Source organism: Geotrypetes seraphini, chromosome 5, assembly GCF_902459505.1.
Source record: "Geotrypetes seraphini chromosome 5, aGeoSer1.1, whole genome shotgun sequence".
NCBI classification, from domain to species: Eukaryota; Metazoa; Chordata; class Amphibia; order Gymnophiona; family Dermophiidae; genus Geotrypetes; species Geotrypetes seraphini.
The window spans coordinates 202,806,367-202,831,409 of NC_047088.1; the positions used below are offsets into that span (position 1 = coordinate 202,806,367).

Genomic DNA, 25,043 nt, shown 5'->3' on the forward strand with positions numbered 1-25,043 from the left:
CACCCCCGAAGGACCGCTCGCCCCACTGACCTTCCTGCACCACCTGTGAAGCAGCCCGCAGCAGGATCGTGAAGTCAGCGTCAGCATCCCTGCGCTGCTTCCTGCGCCGCGATCCCGCCCCTCCTCTGACGTCAATTCTAACGTCGGAGAGGACGTTCTAGGTCAGCCAGGCAGCGATTGGCTGGCCCAGAACGTCCTCTCTGATGTCAGAATTGACGCGAGTGGCGAGAGTTGGCCGGCCCCACAGGGAAAAGCAGGGAGAACTTGGCGCCAGCCTGTTCCCAATGGCGGCGGTGGCACTCAAATGACTAAAGAGCCGCAGTTTGCCAGCCTAGGGAGAACACTGGAGGGTGGCCAGCTGTGCACCCCCTTGGGACGTAAACCTGGGGCGGAGCGGACCGCCCCCCCCCCCCACCCTGGTATGCCACTTTCTGTACCTCACTCCCTCCCTATGACCAAAAATTATCCTTTCTTCTATTCCCCGTGTACACAACCATCTCTTTCCCTCCCTTCCTCTCTCCCAAGTCCATGCCTTCTGTGTCCAAAACCACATTCCCTCCCCCACCTCAGCATCTCTTTCCCTCCCTTCCTCTCTCCCAAGTCCATGCCTTCTGTGTCCAAAAACCCATTCCCTCCCCCACCTCAGCATCTCTTTCCCTCCCTTTCTCTCTCCCAAGTCCATGCCTTCTGTGTCCAAAAACCCATTCTCTCCCCCACCTCAGCATCTCTTTCCCTCCCTTCCTCTCTCCCAAGTTCATGCCTTGTGTCCAAAACGCACTCCCCCCCCAAGTTTCAAGTTTCAAGTTTATTAGTTTTTCATATCCCGATCATAAAGTAAATATCTGACCGGTTAACAATAAAAATTTAAAATAGAAGAGTAGGAACGAGTTAATAGTGTATTAAAGAGTATAGGGGAAACATATTAAACATATACAGACAAACACGATCGTGAGGATAGATGGGGAGGAGGGGAAAAGTTACATGATATTAGAAGAAATGATATAGTGTTCCGCGTTTGCCTCCCAGCCCATCTTTGCAACTTTCTCAGCAAAACGAAGCTCAAGCCGCGAGGCTTGTCTTCTGTTTCCTGCCCGGAGCTGACAGGGGGCCCGGGCTCCCCCAGGGTCCTAGGCCACAGTCTAGGGGGAGGGGCGGTCTGCCCCACGTGGACAGGAGAGAGCTGGACGGGGGACCCGCGGAGTTCAATACATCTCGAGCCGCGAGGCTCGTCTTCTGTTCCTGCCTGCCCTGCCGCGCACAAATAGCCGACCGGAAGTATTCTCTGATGTCAGCGCTGATGTCGGAGGGCAGGCTTTGCTTAAGCCCTCCCTCCGACGTCAGCGCTGACATCAGGGAACACTTGCGATCGGCTATATGTGAGCGGCAGGGCAGGCAGGAACAGAAGACGAGCCTCGCGGCTCGAGATGTATTGAACTCCGCGGGTCCCCCATCCAGTTCTCTCTTGTCCACGTGGGGCGGACCGCCCCTCCCCCTAGACTGTGGCCTAGGACCCTGGGGGAGCCCGGGCCCCCTGTCAGCTCCGGGCCCCTGAATGCAGGACTGGTGGTACTGCCCTGATGGCAGCCCTGCTGCTAGGTACTTGTGACCTGAATTGGCCAGTGTTAGGCTTGATGGACCTTTGTAATTAAACTCTGGAATTCCTTGTACATAGTAAAAGGAGGGCCTAAAAGTAATTGGGAGAGGTACCAGGTTGAAGTTGTAGTCTAGGGTACCTAATATCCTCTCACTAGCCCTGGGTAGTATAAGTACACACATGAGCATAAGTGCCAGCCTGGTCTCTAAGCTACAAATACCAACTTAACCTATACAGTGTGTATTCGCGGGGGAGGGGGGCATTCACAGGGACTGAGCATGGGTGGGATATAGGCAGAGCTCCCACTTATGTATATAATTTACAAAACACAACAAAATCACAACTTCACCAAACTGTCCAAATCACTTTGATTTTGAACACAGTTTACTGAAGTGCTTATGGTTCTGATGTATTTTTAAACTTCACTCCTCCACATTGTTTGATGGTTATATTGTGAGAATATTGTGAGAATGTACCTGCCACAGTTAGGCTGGCATAAGTGTGAGTGCCTGAATTTTAGGTGCGTTAATTCCTGATAGTAGTTTATAATTGAAAGTTGCTATTGGCCTAATGACTAAGGATAAACTGACCAAGGTAACTGCAGATAAAATCACATATCTAGATCCACCAATCAATGACAAATGTGCATGGAAGTTACATATGAGAATCATCATACACACACATCCACATGGCTATACTTACACTGATGGCATCTAAAATTTTTACTGCTGCTTCGCTCCCATCTTTCTTGTTTTTAACCTTGTAAACTTTTCCATATGTGCCTTTCCCAATGGTTTCAACAATGTTCCAAGTAACCAAGGGATCGGTTAATGATTCAAGTCCAATCATGCTGGGATTATATGGGAAGAATCTATATACTGATTTCCTAAAAGAAAAAAAAGCAGCTTGAATACAAGTTGCCCTGTGGTACCATGGGTGGCAGCCAGGTATGGAGCCTTCATAAATACAGCCATTCAGAGAAGTTATAAGTACACAAATACTACCTGCTTTTACAACAGGTAAAGCTCATTTCCCCACAGGTTGGATAAACTAGGAACTCAGTCTCTTTATCTAATATAAAAAAAGCCTAAGCCACGCATGCGCACTCTTACCTGCATGCTCCCGTTTTCCGTGCCCTGTAGGTCCCTGCAAGTAGGAGTGCGCATGCGCACTTCCACGCATCTCTCTCTCCCAAGGCGGATGTCAGCTTCGGGCGATGCGGAGGCTGTCTGCCACCGTAGCTGTCGGCGGCTGCAGGCCGCGGCAGCTTGAGGCGGCTGTCGGCAGAGGGCAGACGCGAGGTAAGGGGTGCTGCTGGACAGGGGAAGAGACGGTGGGGAAAAGGAAGGGAGGCCTACTGCTGGACGGGGAGCAGGAAAGAGGTGCTAGGGGGGAAGAAAAAGGAAGGAAGGCCTACTGCTGGACGGGGAAGCAGGAAAGAGATGCTAGGGGGAAAGAAAAAGGAAAGGAGGCCTACTGCTGGATGGGGGAGCAGGAAAGAGGTGCTGATGGACAGGGGAAGAGACGGGGGGAGAAAAAGGAAGGGAGGCCTATTGCTGGACAGGGATACAGGAAAGAGGTGCTGCTGGACAGGGGAGATATTTAAAAAAGGGAGAAGGGCTGCTGCTGGATAAGGGGAGCAGTGAAGGGGTAGTGATGGACACAGGGAAGATAAAAGGAAGGGAGAATGGGTGGACAGACGAGGAAAAAGAAAGACAGAAAGAAAGACAGAAATACAGAAGGAGAGGAGAAGAAGGAGAGAGAGAGAGAAAGAAATAAAGACAGACACACACACATATATTCTAGCACCCGTTAATGTAACGGGCTATAAGACTAGTATTGAATAATAATCTTGCAGCCCTATCACAGATTTGATGTACTACTTTTATGTGGTACAATTGTTTGGTCTAAATAATTACATGAACAGGCTACATACCCCCTCAGTTTTTATCTCTATTTCCAGAGGAGGCCAAGGAAAAAATACTACCAGACACAAATGTGTAGTAATAGCATTCAAGGCCTTGGGAGTTTTGGGCATCCTACTAACTGGTAGGACAACATCCAAAAAGTATCACCCAATTACAAGTGACTGGCCATTTTATTTGGATTATGACATCATCAATTCATTATTAAACATATATAGTTGGTACATCTTCCAATTAGATTACAATTGTTTCACTAGGATCCAATTACAAAATGCATACTTCAGCAATATTCTATTGGTTCTATTCAAGTCCACATGGTTTCTGGTTCATCATACTCATTAGCAATTTTCCTTAGCAACAATTTTTCCTTGTTGCTTGAGAGTTCTTATTAATTGAGATCCGGTTAACAGAAAGTCTACTGTATCTGGATATTCAAGCCAGAGCCTGGACAGGGCTCAGCATTGAATATTCAGTCTGCGGCTGTAAAAGGCTTAGAAAACACTGACTGCTGTGGGTGGAATGTCTACCCCATTATCTCCAGGCAAGACTTACTGATGAAGGAAGAGTAGCTCTCCCAGAGGAGGTTGTGGCAGAGACTACTGTTCTGGGTTTCAAGCGCAAGTTGGATTCATACCTTCTTGCAAATCACATCGGGGGATACGGGAAATCCGGGTCTCCAATAAGAAACACCTAACTGGGCCTCCGCGTGTGCGGGTCGCCGGACTAGATGGACCTAGGTCTGATCCGGCGAAGGCGTTTCTTATGTTCTTATGTTCTTATACTAAAAGGAATCTGAGGTTCAGAGGAACCAGACAGCATGAAGAAATGTTTGGATGTAAAAAAATGAAATAACATAAAAGGATCTGAAGTAAAAAAAATATCCTGTTCTGACCACAGGGTATGAGTGGTAAAATAAGGCCTGAGATTCAGTAACAGCTCTACTGAAGAAGAGAAAAAGGAAGCCTGATTAAAAAAAAACAAAAAACCACAGACTAGTTTGGACCTTGGATTTCTGGAAGCTTTTATCTGTGGCATTTCTTCAGCTCTCAGCACTGCAATTATACCTTGTAAAAGCAATGTGAATGCCTGATTTTACCTTTCACTGTAACATAACACATTATAGGAGTAGTTCTGCAATTTAAGAAGCAGGATGGCTAGTAAATCAGATACTTTCTGTCTTTGTACTCCTGAGTCACTTAATTACCAGCTGTGAATGCCACAGAGATCCAATCTTAGTGAAGCCACCAAGAGCAAGATATACTGTCAATCCAGATTAAGACTTTACGTGGTAAACAGAACTACCCATTGAAGAATGAGAAATGAATTACATTTGAATACAGATATGCTACTAGGAATAAATCTGAAGAATTTGCACAAAGGATCTCTGGAATGTTTACCTGTCTTAGAAGGTTCTAACCAATGAATCCTGTAAATTTCAAAGGCATATAGTAGGGTTTCACCTTCTCCTTAAAGTATTGTTTAGTGGAAGCTTCTATTCCGCTACTAATGACTGTGAAGTCAATTGTGAGAGGCGTGCGTGAGTTTCAGTAAAGGTGTTACAATGCCTGAGCTTCAGTTAGGATATAGAACTACTATTCAGTCACTATACATATAGTCAACATTTGTTACTTTAGGCCTGTTTTCTTCAAGCAAGCCTACAGTAACTGTTTGTGTTATATGTGTAAAGGTTGAATACCACTGCTAAATTTATAGCCAGCAGTGGCCAGCATATTATATATACGTATATTCAGTGTTGCTGACTGTACTGTATGTGCAGAAGTACTGACTATCGGTGGTGTGGCCATAGGTGGGCCCCCCTACCACTTTGGACTCAGGCCCCTTCCAAAACTGCAGCAGTCATTCAATGACTGGCAGGGATGCTGAAGCCCTGCCACTGCCTAAGCTGCCCCTCCCCCTCATGCTGCTCCAGGAATGAGGAAATCTGTAGCATGCTTTCAGCCACCAACACTGGCACTATCTGAGCAAGCTCAGTTTGTGCATGTACTAAGCACATGTGGGAATGTCAGCATTACACAAACATCTACCACTCAAACAATGACTAGCGGCAAAGCAGGGGATCTCTGAGCTTTCTTTTACTATAGCAACTCAAACGAACAGTGCATGAAACAAGTATATTATTTACAGTTTAGGTGCATGAAGAAGCAAAGACACAACCAGTAATTGTCAGTATTATGGCCTTCCCAAACCAGTGCTCCTTGGTACCGCCAGTCAGACTTTTTCAAGAGTGTAGCTCCACCACTCCCACTCTGCTCCCCCCTGGGGTGTCTTTTCCCACAGGCCCTCCTCATTTCCAGTTCTCTGAGCTGGAAAACTCAACTCAGGTCTCCTCTTCTCTCCTACAGAGGCTTCTTTGGCCAAGAGCACTGGATTCAGTTCCTCACTCTGGGACCTCCCACTCAGTTTATACTCAGGGGCTGGGCAACCCAGGACACCTTTTCAACATGGCTCAATCCTCAATCCTTCACTCCACCCATTTTGTGCTTGACTCTCCCCACCTCCACCAGCTCCCAATTACCATAATGACTCCCAGGAGATCCTTCTACCTTTTGCTTTGCAGCAGAGACATTCTCCTGACCTGGGGAGTCACATACATATTATTTTAAATGCTATAGTCAGCATTTTAAAAATATGATGTGTTCTGCCTTTTAATACTAACATGTATATTTATTTTAAGAATAGTGTTTCTGCCATTTTCTTCAAAGCAATTAGGTCTCTTTCTAGTCTCAATCATAACGCATGACTTCGTGTGGCTGCTTTATCCAGCCAGGTCGAAGGGATGATATAGGCTCCCTGTTCTGTGTTTACTGTACAGGCATTAAGCTTCTGTAATATTAGCTGTGCACAGTTCATTTTCTACCATAAATTATTCATGTTTTCCTGCTGTCAGTCATTTGATCTACTTTAAAACATTGATGGACCCACCTAATTTACTAATGATAAACACCTAAACCTTAAAAAAAGCAGAATTGTGAACTGAGTAGAAATGGCCCTTTTATGAGTTTAAAATCAATATATCAGCATAAGCTATCCCCACAGCAAAAATAACTTTTATCAAAAATATCAAAAACTTTTTCTCATTTCTTAGAGACAGTTACAAGAAACGAGAATAAGTTTTTGATATTTTTGATAAAAGTTATTTTTGCTGTGGGGATAGCTTATGCTGATATATTGATTTTGATTATACTTCACATTAAGATAATTTGAGATTGTGCCAAATTTTGCTGTGACTACCAATACCTTTTATAAGTTTAACACATGTTTTAAGATGCATGTCTGTGAAGACCACCACGGTTCCTTCATCTTCACTCCTTGCTTGAAGATGTGTTTCTGACTGTCCCGAAAGCATAAGTGGTAAAACATTAGCTTAGTAAAGGTAAAGGGGGATGGGACTTGATATACAGTGCTCCCCCGGTCATTCGCGGTCCTAGTCATTCGCGAATGACTAGGCAGGAGAGGGCAGCCGGAGTGGCAGGAAAGAGCAGCCGGAGCGCCGGCGAGTGAAGGAAATAACTCGCGGTATGCTCTGACTGCCTCTTCCTGCACTAAAGTCAGGCCTCACCAATCAGGAGCTGCGTATCAAAGCCCAGAAATAGATTAGAAGAAGAAGAAAAACCACCGAATTTTTAGACTGAATCAGATTGGGCAGAGTAGATGGACAATTCAGGTCTTTATCTGCCGTCATCTACTATGTTACTACATATGTAGAATTGGAGAGAAATGCACATAATATATGACACATATGAGGGTTGCTGTAGAATTTACTGTAAGCAAGTAAAAGTGATATAAAAAAAAGCCTTATTATTGTATTTTCATTGAACAGAAATGTTTCCAGCACACATCCACTTTGCTCCGTAACTGAGCAGATACACATGCAGTACCTTAAGCTAAGCTTATTCTTAAATATTCAAAGTTATATCCAGTGAAAAACTGCAATTTGAGAATGATAAAAAAAAGAGACAAGAAAAAAGCAGCAGCACGTAGACTCCATATCTAAAAATAAGAAAATAAACAACCTGTTCAGGTAATAGCTATTGACTTTTCTGTTCACATTTTGTTTCCAAGCCTGATGAACTCTAAGTCATATCCATCTCAGTTAAAGCAAAGCCTACCTTTTAGTTAACCTGTTTTCATCCTCGGTTATCAGTTGTCAGAAAGAGATTCCATGCAATAGCTCCCAAGTCATTTCACTTGTCAAGCATTTTATTTTCAGCTCCGTCTGGTCCATAAAAGCATTCCTTGATGAAGATCTTTAATTCATTGGCATGAGTGAAAGTCCCATGAATTCTCTGCTTTGAATGTAACAGAGTATTGGCTAGTAAAATATTCATGTCTCTGTGTCAGCAAGCACTACCATTGTTTCTGGAAGACCTTGGTGAGTAAGTAGGAACACAGAAGCCCAGAAATCTTGCTGTATATACATTTTTAAATGTACATTTCTTAAAAAGTAATATTTAAGACTCCTTTTACATTACATTACATTAGTGATTTCTATTCCGCCAATACCTTGCGGTTCAAGGCGGGTTACATAAGAGTTGTCAGGAGGTTACAAGAATTGTAACATAACATAAGAGTTGTCGTAAGAGTTACATAAGAATTACATAAGAGTTGTCGAGACCTTAAGGTGATACATGTTGGGTAATAAGAAGCATATTAGATTTGTTATGGGTATAGAGTGGGTAGTTGGGGTTTGGGTAGGAACTGGTCATGTTAAACAGGTTTTATGTATTTTTTAAAGAGTAGGGTTTTAGTTTCTTTCTTGAAGGTTTTGTAGTCGGTGGTCGAGGACAGCAGGTTGGTGATTTGTCTGTCCAGTTTTACTATGGCGTGCTAGCCGCTTTAGTGCGTGCTAAATGCTAACACTTGCTAATGCATCCATTATATCCTATGGACGTGTTAGCTTGTGTTAGCATTTAGCGTGCGCTAAATCGGCTACCGCACCTTAGTAAAAGGACTACTTAATTTGCTAAATATATTTTTGAAATGCAAGCAAATGATTACTGTGTACTGGCGTGCCAGATTTTTTTTTAATTTTTATTTTTTACTCAATTTTTCTATACTGTTCTCCCAGGGAAGCTCAGAACGGTTTACATGAATTTATTCAGGTACTCAAGCAGTTTTCCCTCTCTGTCCCGGCGGGCTCACAATCTGTCTAATGTACCTGGGGCAATGGGGGGATTAAGTAACTTGCCCAGGGTCACAAGGAGCAGCGTGGGTTTGAACCCACAACCCCAGGGTGCTGAGGCTGTAGCTTTAACCACTGTGCCACACACTCCCCATTTTTTTCACATGGAAGATACTTTTACTATACAATAAAAGCTGGAGTCAATAAACTGCACTCAAAATTTGGCGTTGGCGTTGAATAAAATCAGCACTGAACAGTATTCTATAACAGGCATTCCAGGATCAGTGTCCTTTATAAGATAGTGTATGAGGGGCTGCTGAAAAATTCTCAGTTCATCCACGAAGAAAATTATGTGGAGCCATGAAACTTACAAGTTATTTCACATTTTTCTTGATACTTTTCATCTCATTTCATATCTGTAGGTGTCTACTCAGTGGCGTAGTGAGGGTGAGAGGTGCCCGGGGCAGTGGCGCTCTTCCCCATCCTCTTCTTCGCCCCCCCCCACCCCCATCCACTCCATCTCCTCTACCTTCCGTCATGCACACGCCCCTTCCCTTTGCCCTGTACTTCTGTAATGTTCCCGTGAGAGCAGCAACCTCAACCTGCTGCTTGCGCCAGTGTCGGCTCTTCCTCTGATGTCACCTCCTAGGTGGGGTCCAGGAAGTGACATCAGAGGAAGAACCGATGCTGTTGCAAGCAGCAGGTTGGGTTGTTGCTCACAACAAGAGTATTAAAGAGGTAAGAGGGAAGGAGTGCACAGTAATGGGTGGGATGGGGAAAGAGTGGAATGTGGAGAGGAGGACAAGTGCAGGAGCCCCCACCAAGACGGCTCTTGGGGCAAACAATTCCCATCCCCACCCCTCCCCCCTTACTACACAATTCTATCTACGGTACAGTTTAGGGGGATGAAGAATTTAAGTGCACGACAGAAGAGTGGGACTTGGGTGTGATTGTATGTGATGATCTTAAGGTGGCCAAACAGGTTAAAAAGGTGATGGCGAAAGCTATAAGGATGCTAGGGAGCTTAAGGGAGAGGTATGGACAATAGGAAAAAGGAGTTATTGATGTCCCTAAATAAGTCTCTGGTGAGACCTCATTTAGAATATTTGGTATAATTCTGAAGACTATACTTTCAAAAAGATATAAACAGGATGGAGTCGGTCCAGAGGTTGATGAGCTACATCAGGGATGCCCACACTTTTTTGGCTTGTGAGCTACTTTAAAAATGACCAAGTCAAAATGATCTACCAACAGTAAAATTTTTAAAAATACAAAGCACACTCTACGCAGAGAAAATGTTAATTATCATTTATATTCAGGGTTGTTTTTTTTCAGAGGTCAAGGCAGATGACTTTAAAATATGCAATGTCACCTCAGTAACAAATACAAAAATAGACAAATATATCCCCTCCCCTTTTACTAAACCACGATAGCGGTTTTTAGCGCAAGGACCTGTGCTGAATGCCCCTCATAGCTTCCGACACTAAAAACCACTATCGCGGTTTAGTAAAAGGGGGCCATAGTGCAAAATACAGACAACAGATATAAATTCTCAAAATGGACATGTTTTGATCACTAAATTGAAAATAAAATCATTTATCCTACCTTTTTGTCTGGTGATTTCATGAGTCTCTAGTTTCACTTCCTCCTTCTGTAAATCCAATATTTCTTTCTTTCTGCCTTTCTATCTGCCCCCTCCCCTTTTCTTTTTGTCTCTCTTTCTTTCTTTCTCCTCTGCCCCCTCTTTATTTCTATCTTTCTATCTCTCTCCCCTGCCCCCCCTAAGCCATCGCACCGATTTCTCTACTTCCCTGATTCTTTTTCTCTCCCTGCTCCCCCCTCCCCCCCCCCACCAAGCCACCATGCCAATTGCTTCCTGCCTCCCCAACCCAGGCCAGGCACATACAAGTGCTGGCCCCAGAAGCCTTCACCTCCAACGTCAATTCTGACGTTGGAGAGGAAGTTCCAGGCCAGCCAGGCAGTGATTGGCTGGCACAGAACTTCCTCTCCAATGACAAAATTGACATCGGAGGTGAAGGCTTCTGGGGCTGGCGCTTTTACGCGCCTGGCCTGGCTCAGGGAGGCAGGAAGAACAAGATCGCAAAGGCAACGCGATCGACTCGCGTTGCCTTTGCGATCTACTGGTCGATCACGATCGACTATTTGGGCACCCCTGTTCTACATTATAAGGCGTATGGGGACACACTTAAAGATCTCAATCTATATATTTTGGAGGAAAGGCAGAAGGAGATATGAGAGAGATGTTTAAATACATGAATCGAGTCTCTTTCATTTGAAAGGAAACTCTGCAATGAGGGCATAAGATGAAGTTAAGAGGTGATAGGCTCCAGAGTAATCTAAGGAAATACTTTTTTTTTTTTTTACATAAAGGGTGGTAGATGCATGGAACAGTCTGAATTCTAAAGGGCCTGGGTTAGATCTCTCAGAAAGAGAACGAAAAACTACCGCCTGCTCAAGAGGAGGCGGTAGCGGCTAGTGCGGCCAGCAGTTTAGCGTGTGCTATTACGCGCGTTAAACCACTACCGCGGCTTTGTAAAAGGAGCCCCTAGTTTTGTTCATAGGAAATATTGAAACCTGTGTCAAACAGTGCCACAGCTCTCTTTTACCTACCCTGCAGAGAACATAAGATCGTCAATGCATTAATAACCATGAGCTAGGATGGTGCTGAAAAGCTGTGCAAAGGGCATATTTGGTTCCTAACATGAGACATAATGATAATTGTAAGACTGAATGCTGGTAAAGTGTCAGAAAAATGGTCTGGAAACCTACAAGGATTTATTACCTAGTGAAGCGAAAGACCGACTGTCCCATTCAGTTTTCTCTGCTTGATTACTCTTTCCCATGAAGTAGAAAATCTATAGTGTCAAGCTTCAGGTGCCTCCTTCTCCTCTGCCACAAACTTCACATACACATATTATCATTTATTCCTCTTTGTTTCCACCTCACAAAGATTTCTCTGTAGATTTGATGAGGATGTTATATTTCCTGGGATGGGAAAACTCCCATAAAAGCTATTTTCATATCCAAAGATTCTATTACTGTATATAACTAAAATTGAAAAGGCAAAACCTAAGTTGCTATTATTTAGATATAAACTGAATGGAGTTGGTCCAGAGGAAGGCTAGTAAAATATTCATTGGTCTTCATCATAAAGCGTACAGGGACAGACTTAAAGAAATCAATATGTATACTTTGGAGGAAAGGCAGGATAGAGACATTTAAATACCTATATGGCATAAACGCACATTGAAAGGAAGCTCTAGAAAAGAGGATGAAGGTGAAAGAAGTCACCTCAGAAAATACCTTTTCATGGAAAGGGTTGTGAATGTGTGGAATGGTTTCCCAGTAGAGATGGTAGAAACGTAGGGCTACCAGATGTCCGGATTTACCCGGCACTTTGTCCGGGTTTTGAAAAGCAGATCATGTCACATCCGCGCACATGTGGATGCTCTCCCAACTGAGACGAGCAGACTGAGGGGGCAGAGATAGGGGCATGGTATGGGCATAATGGGGTGGGCCTGGGGGCAGGTCTATGGGTCCGGATTTTACATACGTAAAATCTGGTAACCCTATAGAAATGAAAAATGTATCTGAATTCAAGGAACCTTGGGATAAGTACATTTGATCTCCAAGGGAGAGAAAGGGATAGTAGATGGCATGGATAGGCAGACTAGATGAGACCACATGGTTTTTATCCGCCTTCATTTTTCTATTAGTATGACACAGATCAAGCTGAACAATAGAGTAATTGCAAAATATGATTTTCAATAGGTAGTATAGACCTCATTCTATAAAGGGCATGTGCCACTCCGCACGGTTGTCAATCAACTGCAGGCATTCTTTCTAGAATCACACCAAGTGGCACCTAAGCAGACTTAGGCATCTCTAGGCATCCTAAAGGTAGGCACTGGTATATTAGGCTGGGTTTTACCTGGTCTAATTCACTGGTGCCTACCTATTCTCCAGCCTTAACCATGCCTACTTTTCAGGTAGGCATCATTAGGCATCGCAGGACACCAGCTTAGGAGTTGCTAGATGCCATGCAGTATTCTGTGCGCGACCCTAATTATCAATTAAAATAATTTTTTTAATGGCTTGGTCAGTTACCATCACATAATACAAGGGCTGGTCACTATACAGGTCCATGGTGAGGCCTCATTTGGAATACTGTGTTCAATTCTGGAGACCACACTACCGGAAAGATGTGCTGAGAATCGAGTCGGTTCAGCGTATGGCCACTAGGATGGTCTTGGGGCTCAAGGATCTCACGTATGAAGAAAGACTGAATAAACTATGGCTGTACTCACTTGAGGAACGAAGAGAGAGGGGAGACATGATTGAAACGTTTAAGTATATCACGGTCCGTATCGAGTCGGAAGAAGATATCTTCTACCTCAAGGGACCCTCGACCACCAGGGGGCATCTGCTGAAAATCAGGGGAGGGAAGTTCCATAGCGACTACAGAAAATACTTCTTCACTGAAAGAGTAGTTGGTCATTGGAACAAACTCCCACTGCAGGTGATTGAGGCCAACAGCGTGTCAGATTTTAAGAGAAAATGGGATATTCACATGGGATCCCTAAGGAAGTAAAATCAGGGGGGCGGGTATTTGGAATGGGCAGACTTGGTGGGCTATAGCCCTTTTCTGCCATCTTTTTCTATGTTTCTATGTTTCTAATATTGAATGCAATTGACCCTCAGAAATGCCACCAGCCACTCAAATATGTTTCATAGTGGTTGGATTTATACATTATATCCTCACCGTGGTCACGTCGTGGGAAACACATTCTAATTGAGGGATCACAGCCCTGATGAAACCCATGTTGGGTGAAACATGTTGGTGACAGTATTCCTTAGAATGGACCAGTATAGCTAAGCTAAGTATTAGCTCTTATCTACAATAAGTTTTACTTTGGCACTATTGCATCTTATGAAAAATTAAGACATTCACAAATTTAAAAACAAAACAAAAATGGCCCGGTGAGGATATAATGTATAAATCCAACCACTATGAAACATATTTGAGTGGCTGGTGGCATTTCTGAGGGTCAATTGCATTCAATATTACGCTGGGAAAATTACCAGGGGGTCTTAGCAGTGACCAGCCCTTGTATTATATGTTGATTTCTACTTTCCCATCTTTAGAGAATTTTTCAACTATATAGATTGGTCAGTTACCATGGCATATAACCCATTAAAAACCAATTAATTTAGGCATGGATTTAAATTAGGCATTGCATAGGTGTCCTAAATGTAGGCACCCTTTATAAAATCAGGCCTTATATAAATAATAATAAATTATTGTCTGTATACTATGGTACAGATTCAAGTCAGTCAGGTCAATAGTGAATATTCCATACCAGAGATGCTGTCACTTCTAGGTAACATAACATAACATAAGGGGTTTTTTTGTATACCGCACAAATGCCTTTCAGTTCAAGGCGGTGAACAACAAAATTACATCAAGGAAAACTGTTAACATTAAGACAGATTAAATCATACACGGCACATAGATATTCCCTGTCTGTCCCAGACGGGATTACATACTCACTGCATACGCATAAGAGTTTTTCTTTAATTTGTCATCACAGAGAGAAAAAAAACTTTTGCCCATATAGAATCCAGTAGACAAAATATGCTGAGCTCCTGAATTTAAGCTCCTAACCCAACCTCCTAAATTTGTATCCTATTTTCAGCCAAACTTACCCCCCTTGTACAAAACCTTTTACCTCCCTTTTACAAAACCTATGAGCGTCGGAGCTGTTACCGTCGCAGCCGGCGCTAAAAGCTGAAAAATCTTCTTAATTTGGGAGCTGTAAAGCTATGCTCATTAAGTTAGAGCCTGCCATTCATCTGCCTAGATTTATGAGTACTGAAAATCAGTGCTAAACTCTTAACTTCTTTTTACCATTTTAAATCCACCCCTGTTACCACACACTTTTTGTGTACTTTAATTTAGGGGTTTAGTGAAAGTATGAATAAAAATTTGTGTTCTCAGCCCTAGTAAATTTTCAATGAGACTAATTTATTGTCACTAATTAGTTTATTATTCAACTAAATTGCTTGCAGAATTTGGGCGTGAATGCAATTTTGTTCTTTAATATGAAGTACAGCATTTGGTAAGATGTCTGGGTCTTAAAGGAAAGCAGTCTCTGTTAATTGTTGGTGTATATACTTTTGTTTTATTGTGTATGTATGCGTTTGTAATCCACTTTGGACAAATACGGGTAGAAATAATAAACCAAACTAAATTAAACTAAACCCTTTTTCATAAACTCCACTCATCAAAACAAGTCCCTCTTATCTGTCTCTTCACCTTTACCTTCTTTTTCACCTAGAGAGTGGTGGAAAACTGGAATGCTCTTCTGGAGGCTGTCGTAGAGGAAAACACCCTCCAGGGATTCAAGACAAAGTTATACAAGTTCCTGCTAGACCAGAATGTATGCAGGTAAGGCTAGACTCAGTAAGGGGTCAGGTCCTTGACCTAGGGGCCACCACGCGAGTGGACTGCCGGGTGCGATGGACCACTGGTCTGACCCAGCAGCGGCAATTCTTATGTTCCACCTTGCTGTACTCTATGGGGGTAATTCCATAACTGGGCACCTGGTAGGAACATATTCTATAGGGAAGGTAAGTGCCTGTTTCTTTTTTTAGAATACTAGCATAACAGCAAACAGGACCGTAGCAAGCTATGCAGGGTAATGCAACCGCACAGGGCAAACTGGAGGTCGGGGCTCCAAAACTGAGTCTTATCCATTGAGTTCCCTACTTGGCTGCAACACAGTAGACCGGATAAGAGCTCTAGGGGGTAATGTTGCACAGGGGGCATTAGCAGCTCGAGACAGTCCTACAGCAAAAAATATGCTTCTATATGCACTTAGGCTAGTCTTAGAATATTAGTCTATTGACGCATTAGAGGTTTAGCACGCGCTAATTGGTTAGCACACCTTATTAAAAGAGGGGGATTGTGTTTGTGTTTACTTATTCTGTACTTGGTGAGGGTCCATCTGTATTCTGCATGAGTGGAAAAGGCATTGAATGATCTGTACTAATCCAATTTATTTAGTTTTCCCAATAGGTATATTGGTGGTTTACTGCCCACTGCAGTGTGTAATGTAGAATGTTTAACTAGGTATGCCCTTGCTATGTGCTATAATGATACAGTAGAATTACTTGTAGGTCCTGAATGGCTTTTGTAGGGTGGGTTTTTTTAAAATATTGATTTACAATTTGCTTGGTAATGGATTTTGGATTTAGCTCATGCCTTTCTCAGTAGTAGGTCAAGGTGAGTTGCATTCAAGTGCAGTAGGCAGTTTCCTGTCCCTGGAGAGCTTACAGTCTAAGTTTGTGCCTTAGCCAATAGAAAGTTAAGTGACTAGTCCAAGTTTTATAGTAGGATTTAAACCCTGGCTTACCTGGTTCACATCCTGCAGCTCTAACCATTAAGTTCCGCTAATTCAGATAATATATATTCTAAATATGTTTGGTAGTGCAATAATAAATAAATGGCCAGCAGACCTGAAGCCTGGTGATGATTTGACAACCTACCAAAAATATTGATATGTAGATGGTTGCCAGTGACCGTAGGATTTCAGTTACAGTGCTGCTTAGCCAACAGGAAGATGCTGGATGTGACTGTACATATACATTATACTGTAAATACTATTCTGTGTAATATGTTGTAGTATTTTTCTGCATTGTTTTGATTTCTTTTGTCACATAATTGTCTGGAGTGTATTCAGTATGAATATTGCTGTCAGTAACTTTTCAATTCAGTCCGTCAATATGATAAAAATTCTCAGAGTCCTCATAGATAACAAACTAAACTATCATGATCAAATTAATTCTGTTGTTAAAAGTTGTTTCCATAGGCTGCGTATGATTAGATCCTTAGCAAACTTTCTGGATGCTCCCTCACTAAACATTTTAATTCACTCATTAATCATTTCAAAACTGGATTACTGTAATTCACTTTATAAAGGAATCACACAAAAAGAAATAAGAAGATGTGCATCTTACTGCATTCTGTACTGCTCTGGTTATGTATACTGTATGTTGTTGCACGATGACTGGTATGTATCCATGTACACCTGTATTGTTGTACTGTGGATGGCAGTTGCTGTCCGAGTGTTCCTTGTCTTAATAAACATGATATTTAAAAAAAAAAAAAAAAAAGAGACAGTCCTGGGGCCGGAGCTCAGAGAGCAATCTCAAAGTCCTGTAAAGCCGAAGCACAGAGTCCTGTAAAGTTGGAGCACAGAATATCAAAGTCCTGCAAAGCCGGAGCCCAGAGAGCAGTCTAAAAGTCCTGTAAAGTGACTTTGAGATTGCTCTCTGCTCTGGCTTTAGGACTGATTCTGATCCCCGAAGTTTGGTAATCGCATTTTGCTCATTAGCTGACCCCCCCGATGCAGGCGTTGTACACTGAAACACGGCTTTTGTTGGGTCAATAAAGATAAATCCCTGTTAAAAAAAAAAAAAAAAAAGAAGGCTACAACTAATACAAAATACTGCAATAACAATCATTAAAGGAAAAAGAAAATTTGACCATGTCACACCATTGCTAAAGAACGCACATTGGCTTCCTATCAACCATAGAATAACGTATAAACAGGTGCTCATTACATTCAAAGTTTTACAATTCAACGCACTGCTATTCCTAGACTGAGTTATTATTCCATATTCTCCTTTCCGCTCATTACGATCTGTGGATGAAAACTTACTTACAGTTCTATCCCTATGAATCATAAATACTAGACATGTCACACTCTTTGTCACCGCACCCCAAACATGGAACCTACTATCTGCTCAGGTAAGAGAAGAAAAGAATCTTGAAAAATTTAAATCAAAATTAAAAAGTTTTTTGTATAGAGACGCTTTTAATTAATTAGTCTTGTAAACTGAGTTACTATTCCTAATTGAAGTAGGCAAGCACTGATCTAATATAACATAACTCCTATTGTTTTATCCTTATTTGTTCTCTTTTCTATATCAAATTGTAGTTCTTCCCTGCCTTCCCTACGAAGTCTATGTCTGTCCATCCCTATATTTTATGTCTCTCCCATTTGAAAATGTTATTGTTCATCACTTTGTAATCTTTGAAAAAAGCAATTTTATCAAATATGAAATAAACTTGAAACTTGAATCAGCCACTATGGTTTATATCTTGCATCCTTTTCAAATGAACCGCTATTAATTCTTCCTATATTTGGACTTAGTCCTATCTGGCCAGTGCTGAATGTTGCAAAGATAAGTCTTCTTCAGAGAAGGGAGATTGGTAAAAACAGAGGACATAATTTAAGGTATGCAGCAAATTGATAAGGATCTAATTGTGGATATCCAAAAGTTTGGAAGGAAAGGGGAGGTGCTGCTGTTGGGAGATTTCAACCTGCCGGATGCGGACTAGAATGTTCCGTCTGCAGAATCGGAAAGAAGTAGGGAGATTGTGGATGCCTTTCAAGAAGCTCTGCTCAGACAAATGGTGACGGAACCCATGAGGGAAAAGTGATATTGGATCTGGTCCTCACAAATGGAGAGAGTATCTCTAATGTTCGAGTGGGTGCTCACCTGGGAAGTAGCAATCATCAAACGGTTTGGTTTGATATAACGGCTAAAGTGGAGATCTGCTGCACGATACTTAAAGTCCTAGATTTCAAACGTACGGACTTTAATGCAATGGGAGAGTACCTGAAGAAAGAGCTGTTAGGATGGGAGGACATAAGAGAAGTGGAAAGACAGTGGTCTAAGCTGAAAGGAGCGATAAAAAAGGCTATGGACCTTTATGTGAAGAAAATAAATAAAAACAAGAGAAAAAGGAAGCCGATATGGTTCTTCAAACTAGTGGCGGAGAAAATAAAGGCAAAAGAGTTGGTGTTCGTGAAATATAAAAAAAACCAAGAAGAGGAGTGCAGAAAGGACTACAGGGTGAAACTGAAAGAAGCCAAGAGAGAGATACGTCTGGCGAAAGTACAGGTGGAAGAACAAATGGCTAAAAATGTAATAAAGGGAGACAAAATTTTTTCAGATATATTAGTGAAAGGAGGAAGATGAAAAATGGAATTGCTAAACTAAAAGATGCTGGGAACCGATATGTGGAGAGTGATGAGGAAAAAGCAAATGTGCTAAACAAATACTTCTGTTCTGTGTTCACAGAAGAAAAGCCTGGAGAAGGACCGAGATTGTCTGGCAAAGTTACACGAGAAATTGATGCAATAAACCAACTTGTCTTCCTGGGCTAAGTAAGGAACGAACTTCATTTCACGATGTCTGAACCATGAAGATGATACTCCTGGCAACAATAAATTCCTGCTTTTCAGCCTTGATCCGAGTAACTCAGCGGCATCTTTGGGAAGATTCAAGTCTCTTACCAAATCATTCGTCTCCTCCCAAGAAAACAATTTTGGTCTTGTATCATCTTCAAAATAAGAACTTGATTCATCTGGTTCAGGTATGACTTCACCTTCATCGGAACTAGGTATCTCTTCCAAGGTAGCAGAGGAATTGGGTACTGGTATATCTTTGCCATGGGGGATGGGACGAATTGCTGAGTGAAGATTGGGGTATGAAATGGAATGTTTCCATTTGGAATTAAACCCTTTTACATCGCATGAACAAAAGTAACAGTTGTCACTATTGTTCTTTTGCTCTCGCCATACCATAGGAATCCCATAACAGAAATATTTTTTTCTTACCCTTGAACCAGTTTTGGAGGTCCTCAACACACTGTTTACACATTTTATGAGGCACCCAAACTTTATCTTGATCTCCAATTTTTAGTCCAAAGTAAGCGAAGTACACTTTTTTCACAAAATCTGTAACATTCTGCTGTTGCTTCAACACTGTATATTCACCACAGATGAAACAGAAACTGTCTGTCGAATTAATACACTTTCACGGAGCCATAACATAACAGTTGAAGAATGACGAGCTAACACAAACTGCGATAAAAAAAAGTGTGAACAGCCTAGAACCAAGAACCTGATGATGATTCGTGCACAAGTGTGGATTGCAGGAGAGAGCATCTCTTTGTCTTTATACGAGTCGTCACAGTGCTGGCCACGCCCCCCTGCACTGACTAGAGCTGCTGCTATCTGACCTGAGACTCCCTCCCACTGGATTCTTCTGGAAAGATTAACCCCTTCCAGTGGCGTACCTAGCATATGTGACACCCGGGGCCCATCATTTTTGGACACCCCCCCCCCCATCTGTACGAAAAACATGATTTTTAGTAACAAGCCACACGTCACACATGAGAACCTAGGAAAAGGCAACACATGCAGTGAGCAGTACAACATCAATACACCCATTGTAAAACTAAACAAGCCAGACCAGCACAGATCAATCCTACACCGTCAATCCTAACAGAAAATCATGTCTTTCGAACACAGAAAACACCTTCGCCTAGTATGGAATATGTCATCACAAACTAACCCCTCCCCCTTTTACAAAACTGTAGTGTGGAGTTTAGCCATGGTGGTAACAGCTCTGACGCTCATAGAATTCCGAGCATCAGAGCTGCTACCACCACGGCTGGCGCTAAAACACGATCCACAGTTTTGTAAAAGGGGGGGGATAAAATAGAAATACATAGACAAAGGTTAAACTGAACCAGTAAGAAGCTGGACTCTGCATACAGTGCACCACAGAAACAGTGACACATGTCTCCTAAAGCAATAATAGAAATTTTTTTTCTACCTTTGTCTTCTGTGGTTTCTGATTTCCTCATCTTGTAACTCTCTTCCTTCCATCCACTGTCTGCCGTCTCTCTTCCCCTATATGGCATCTTCTCTCCTTCTATGCCCCTTCCAGAAACTGTATGCCTCCCCCTTCCATCTCTCCTTTCATAGTAGATGACGGCAGATAAAGACCCGAATGGTCCATCCAGTCTACCCAACCTGATTCAATTTTTAAAAAATTTTTATTTTATTTTATTTTTTTTAATTTTTCTTCTTAGCTATTTCTGGGCAAGAATCCAAAGCTTTACCCGGTACTGTGCTTGGGTTCCAACTGCCAAAATCTCTGTTAAGACTTACACCAGCCCATCTACACCCTCCCGGCCATTGAAGCCCTCCCCTGCCCATCCTTCACCAAACGGCCATACACCGACACAGACCGTGCAAGTCTGCCCAGTAACTGGCCTAGTTCAATATTTAATATTATTTTCTGATTCTAAATCTTCTGTGTTCATCCCACGCTTCTTTGAACTCAGTCACAGTTTTACTCTCCACCACCTCTCTCAGGAGCGCATTCCAGGCATCCACCACCCTCTCCGTAAAGTAGAATTTCCTAACATTGCCCCTGAATCTACCACCCCTCAACCTCAAATTATGTCCTCTGGTTTTACCATTTTCCTTTCTCTGGAAAAGATTTTGTTCTACGTTAATACCCTTCAAGTATTTGAACGTCTGAAACATATCTCCCCTGTCTCTTCTTTCCTCTAGGGTATACATATTCAGGGCTTCCAGTCTCTCCTCATACGTCTCCTATCATTTTCGTCGCCCTCCTCTGGACCGCCTCAAGTCTTCTTACGTCTTTCGCCAGATACGGTGTCCAAAACTGAACACAATACTCCAAGTGGGGCCTCACCAATGACCTGTACAGGGGCATCAACACCTTCTTCCTTCTACTGACTACGCCTCTCTTTATACAGCCCAGCATCCTTCTGGCAGCAGCCATTGCCTTGTCACACTGTTTTTTCGCCTTTAGATCTTCGGACACTATCACCCCAAGGGCCCTCTCCCCGTCCGTGCATATCAGCTTCTCTCCTCCCAGCATATATGGTTCCTTCCTATTATTAATCCCCAAATGCATTACTCTGCATTTCTTTGCATTGAATTTTAGTTGCCAGGCATTAGACCATTCCTCTAACTTTTGCAGATCCTTTTTCATATTTTCCACTCCCTCTTCGGTGTCTACTCTGTTACAAATCTTGGTATCATCTGCAAAAAGGCACACTTTTCCTTTTAACCCTTCAGCAATGTCACTCACATACATATTGAACAGGATTGGCCCCAGCACCGAACCCTGAGGGACTCCACTAGTCACCTTTCCTTCCTTCGAGCGACTTCCATTAACCACCACCCTCTGGCGTCTGTCCGACAGCCAGTTTCTGACCCAGTTCACCACTTTGGGTCCTAACTTCAGCCCTTCAAGTTTGTTCAACAGCCTCCTATGAGGAACTGTATCAAAGGCTTTGCTGAAATCCAAGTAAATTACATCTAGCATATGTCCTCGATCCAGCTCTCTGGTCACCCAATCAAAAAATACAATCAGGTTCGTTTGGCACGATTTACCTTTTGTAAAGCCATGTTGCCTCGGATCCTGTAACCCTTTAGATTCAAGGAAGTACACTATCCTTTCTTTCAGCAACACTTCCATTATTTTTCCAACAACTGAAGTGAGGCTCACAGGCCTGTAGTTTCCTGCTTCATCCCTGTGACCACTTTTATGAATAGGGACCACATCCGCTCTCCTCCAATCCCCAGGAATCACTCCCGTCTCCAGAGATTTGTTGAACAAATCTTTAATAGGACTCGCCAGAACCTCTCTGAGCTCCCTTAGTATCCTGGGATGGATCCCGTCTGGTCCCATCGCTTTGTCCACCTTCAGTTTTTCAAGTTGCTCATAAACACCCTCCTCCGTGAACGGCGCAGAATCTACTCCATTTTCTCGTGTAACTTTGCCAGACAATCTCGGTCCTTCTCCAGGATTTTCTTCTGTGAACACAGAACAGAAGTATTTGTTTAGCACATTTGCTTTCTCCTCATCACTCTCCACATATTTGTTCCCAGCATCTTTTAGCCTAGCAATTCCATTTTTTATCTTCCTCCTTTCACTAATATATCAGAAAAAATTTTTATCTCCCATTTCCCATTGCATTTCCCATTGCATTAAAGTCTGTACGTTTGAAATCTAGGACTTTAAGTATCGTGCGGCCGCTCTCCACTTTAGCCGTTATATCAAACCAAACCGTTTGATGATCGCTACTACCCAGGTGAGCACCCACTCGAACATTAGAGATATTCTCTCCATTTGTGAGGACTAGATCCAATATCGCTTTTTCCCTTGTGGGTTCCGTCACCATTTGTCTGAGCAGAGCCTCTTGAAAGGCATCCACAATCTCCCTACTTCTTTCCGATTCCGCAGACGGAACATTCCAGTCCACATCCGGCAGGTTGAAATCTCCCAACAGCAGAACCTCCTCTTTCCTTCCAAACTTTTGGATATCCACAATCAGATCCTTATCAATTTGCTGCGATTGAGTCGGAGGTCTGTAGACTACACCCACATAGATAGAAGTTCCATCTTCTCTTTTCAGAGCAATCCATATCGCTTCTTCCTCTCCCCAGGTCCCTTGCATTTCGGTCGCTTGGATATTGATCTTTACATAGAGAGCTACTCCTCCACCTTTATGACCATCTCTGTCCTTCCTAAAAAGATTATATCCCGGTATGTTTGCATCCCATCCATGTGATTCACTGAACCATGTCTCTGTGATAGCAACAATATCTAGATCTGCCTCTAATATCAGGGCTTGCAGATCATGAACTTTGTTGCTTAGACTGCGAGCATTTGTGGTCATCACTTTCCAGCTATTTTTCAGCGATAATCTCCTTTTTCGTATGGATTTTTGTGTTGTTTCACTTTCTGTTGCAATACTAAGAAATGAGTTGCTGATATTGCTTATGTTGCAGCCTTTACTACTATCACATCTTTTCTTTTGCCGGGGGTGGTCTCTATAATTGTCCTTCGTACATACACCACCCCCACCTTCTAGTTTAAATGCCTAGAAAAATATTGTCTAAATTTCTCTGCAAGGTTTCTTATTCCTGCTGTAGTAATATGTAGCCCATCAGTGCAATATAGCTTCTTGTCCTTCCATGTATTTCCCCATCCTCCTATGTACCTGAAGCCTTCTTGATGACACCAGGCTCTGAGCCACCTTCATTGGTCTGGCATCTCTCTCCTCTCCTTCCCTCTCCCATACCTCTCCTCTGCAATCCATTTCCCTTTTTTCCCTCATTTTCCTTTTCAATTTATTTTCTGCATCTGTCTAGATTACGTTCTTACTACTCTCTCATCAATGTCCTTTTTTACTGCCTACCTAAAGCTTGCCACCTCTTTCCCTCACCCCTCCAGTGTTTCCCTAACTCAATCCTTTTCTCCCCATCATTTGCCCTCCTTTTATTTATCCCCTCCTTCCATCATGTACCCTCTTTCTCCAACCCTTTCATCTAGTACCTTCTCCTCTCTCTGTCCACTTCCATCCAGCGTCTGCTCCCCTCTTTCTCTCCTCCCATTTCCTTCCTGTATTTGCTCCCTTATCTCTCCCATCTGCACTTCTATCCAGCATAGGCTCCCCACTACCATCCAATGTCTGCCCTTTCTCTCACCATTCACCCCTCTTCAATCAGCATCTGCCCCTTTCTCTCCCTCCAATATCCTTCCCCCTTATGTCTCTCCCTTTCTCTGTACCTCAATTCTATCAGTACCACCCTTCCATATCACCCTGCCCCCTTTCTTTCCCTCCACCATTCTTCCATTCCAGCAATCCTGCTCCTTTCTCTCCCTTCATGCAGCAAGGTCCCACGATGATTGTAGCTGCCGGCTGCCAGTCCACCCCACTCGGACGTACTTGCTCTGGAGCGGACTCAGCAGCCGCATGCTGGAAGGTCCCGTGATGACTTGTCTGCTGACTCTGCTCCAGAAGAAGTAAGTTACGTCGGAGGGGGTGGACCCGGCAGACGCAGGAAGTTGTGGCAAAGTCCAGCAATGACTGCGTCTGCCAGGTCCACCCCCTTTGACGTAACTTACTTCTTTCAAAGCAGAGCCGACAGACAAGTCAGCGCGGGACCTTTCTGAACCTCAGCACGGCTGCTGACTCTACTGCAGAGAAAGTAAATCAGAGGTAACGTGACCATTTATGTTTTTCATCATAAGGGGACATCTATTAATTGACTGTGTATCCTTTCTTTCATTTCTTTCTTTCTGCACTCAGGCCCAACAATTGTCCCTTTCTATTCCCTCCCTCCTTCCTTCCCATGTCCTTAGTGCCCCCAGTGCCTGATTTGCTACATACAGCTCAAATCGTAATAGTGATTTTGAAGTCAGATTCCTACCATCATTAATCAGTGTTGAGGCCAAGATCTTAGTGCCCCCAGTGCCTCCGTCCTGTGTCCATAGTGCCCCCAGTGCCTCCGTCCTGTGTCCATAGTGCCCCCAGTGCCTCCTTCCCATGTCCATAGTGCCCCCAGTGCCTCCGTCCCGTGTCCATAGTGCCCCCAGTACCTCCTTCCTGTCCACAAGAAAGGCTCCAAGATGGAGACAGCAAACTACAGACCGGTGAGTCTCACATCAATAG

The 25,043-nt window shown here is 43.0% G+C and overlaps 1 protein-coding gene across 3 annotated transcripts in view; it reads right to left on the reverse strand.

Annotated features, from left to right (window-relative positions):
• Nucleotides 1-25,043, reverse strand: part of LOC117361290 (myosin-IIIb-like) — a 149,282-nt gene that overhangs the window by 104,629 nt on the left and 19,610 nt on the right. For all 3 annotated transcript variants that reach the window (XM_033946437.1, XM_033946436.1, XM_033946439.1), the window contains exon 2: nucleotides 2,297-2,480. In XM_033946437.1, coding sequence (XP_033802328.1) covers nucleotides 2,297-2,443 — 147 coding nt within the window. In that variant the 5' untranslated portion in view covers nucleotides 2,444-2,480. The remainder of the gene's footprint in view (nucleotides 1-2,296; nucleotides 2,481-25,043) is intronic.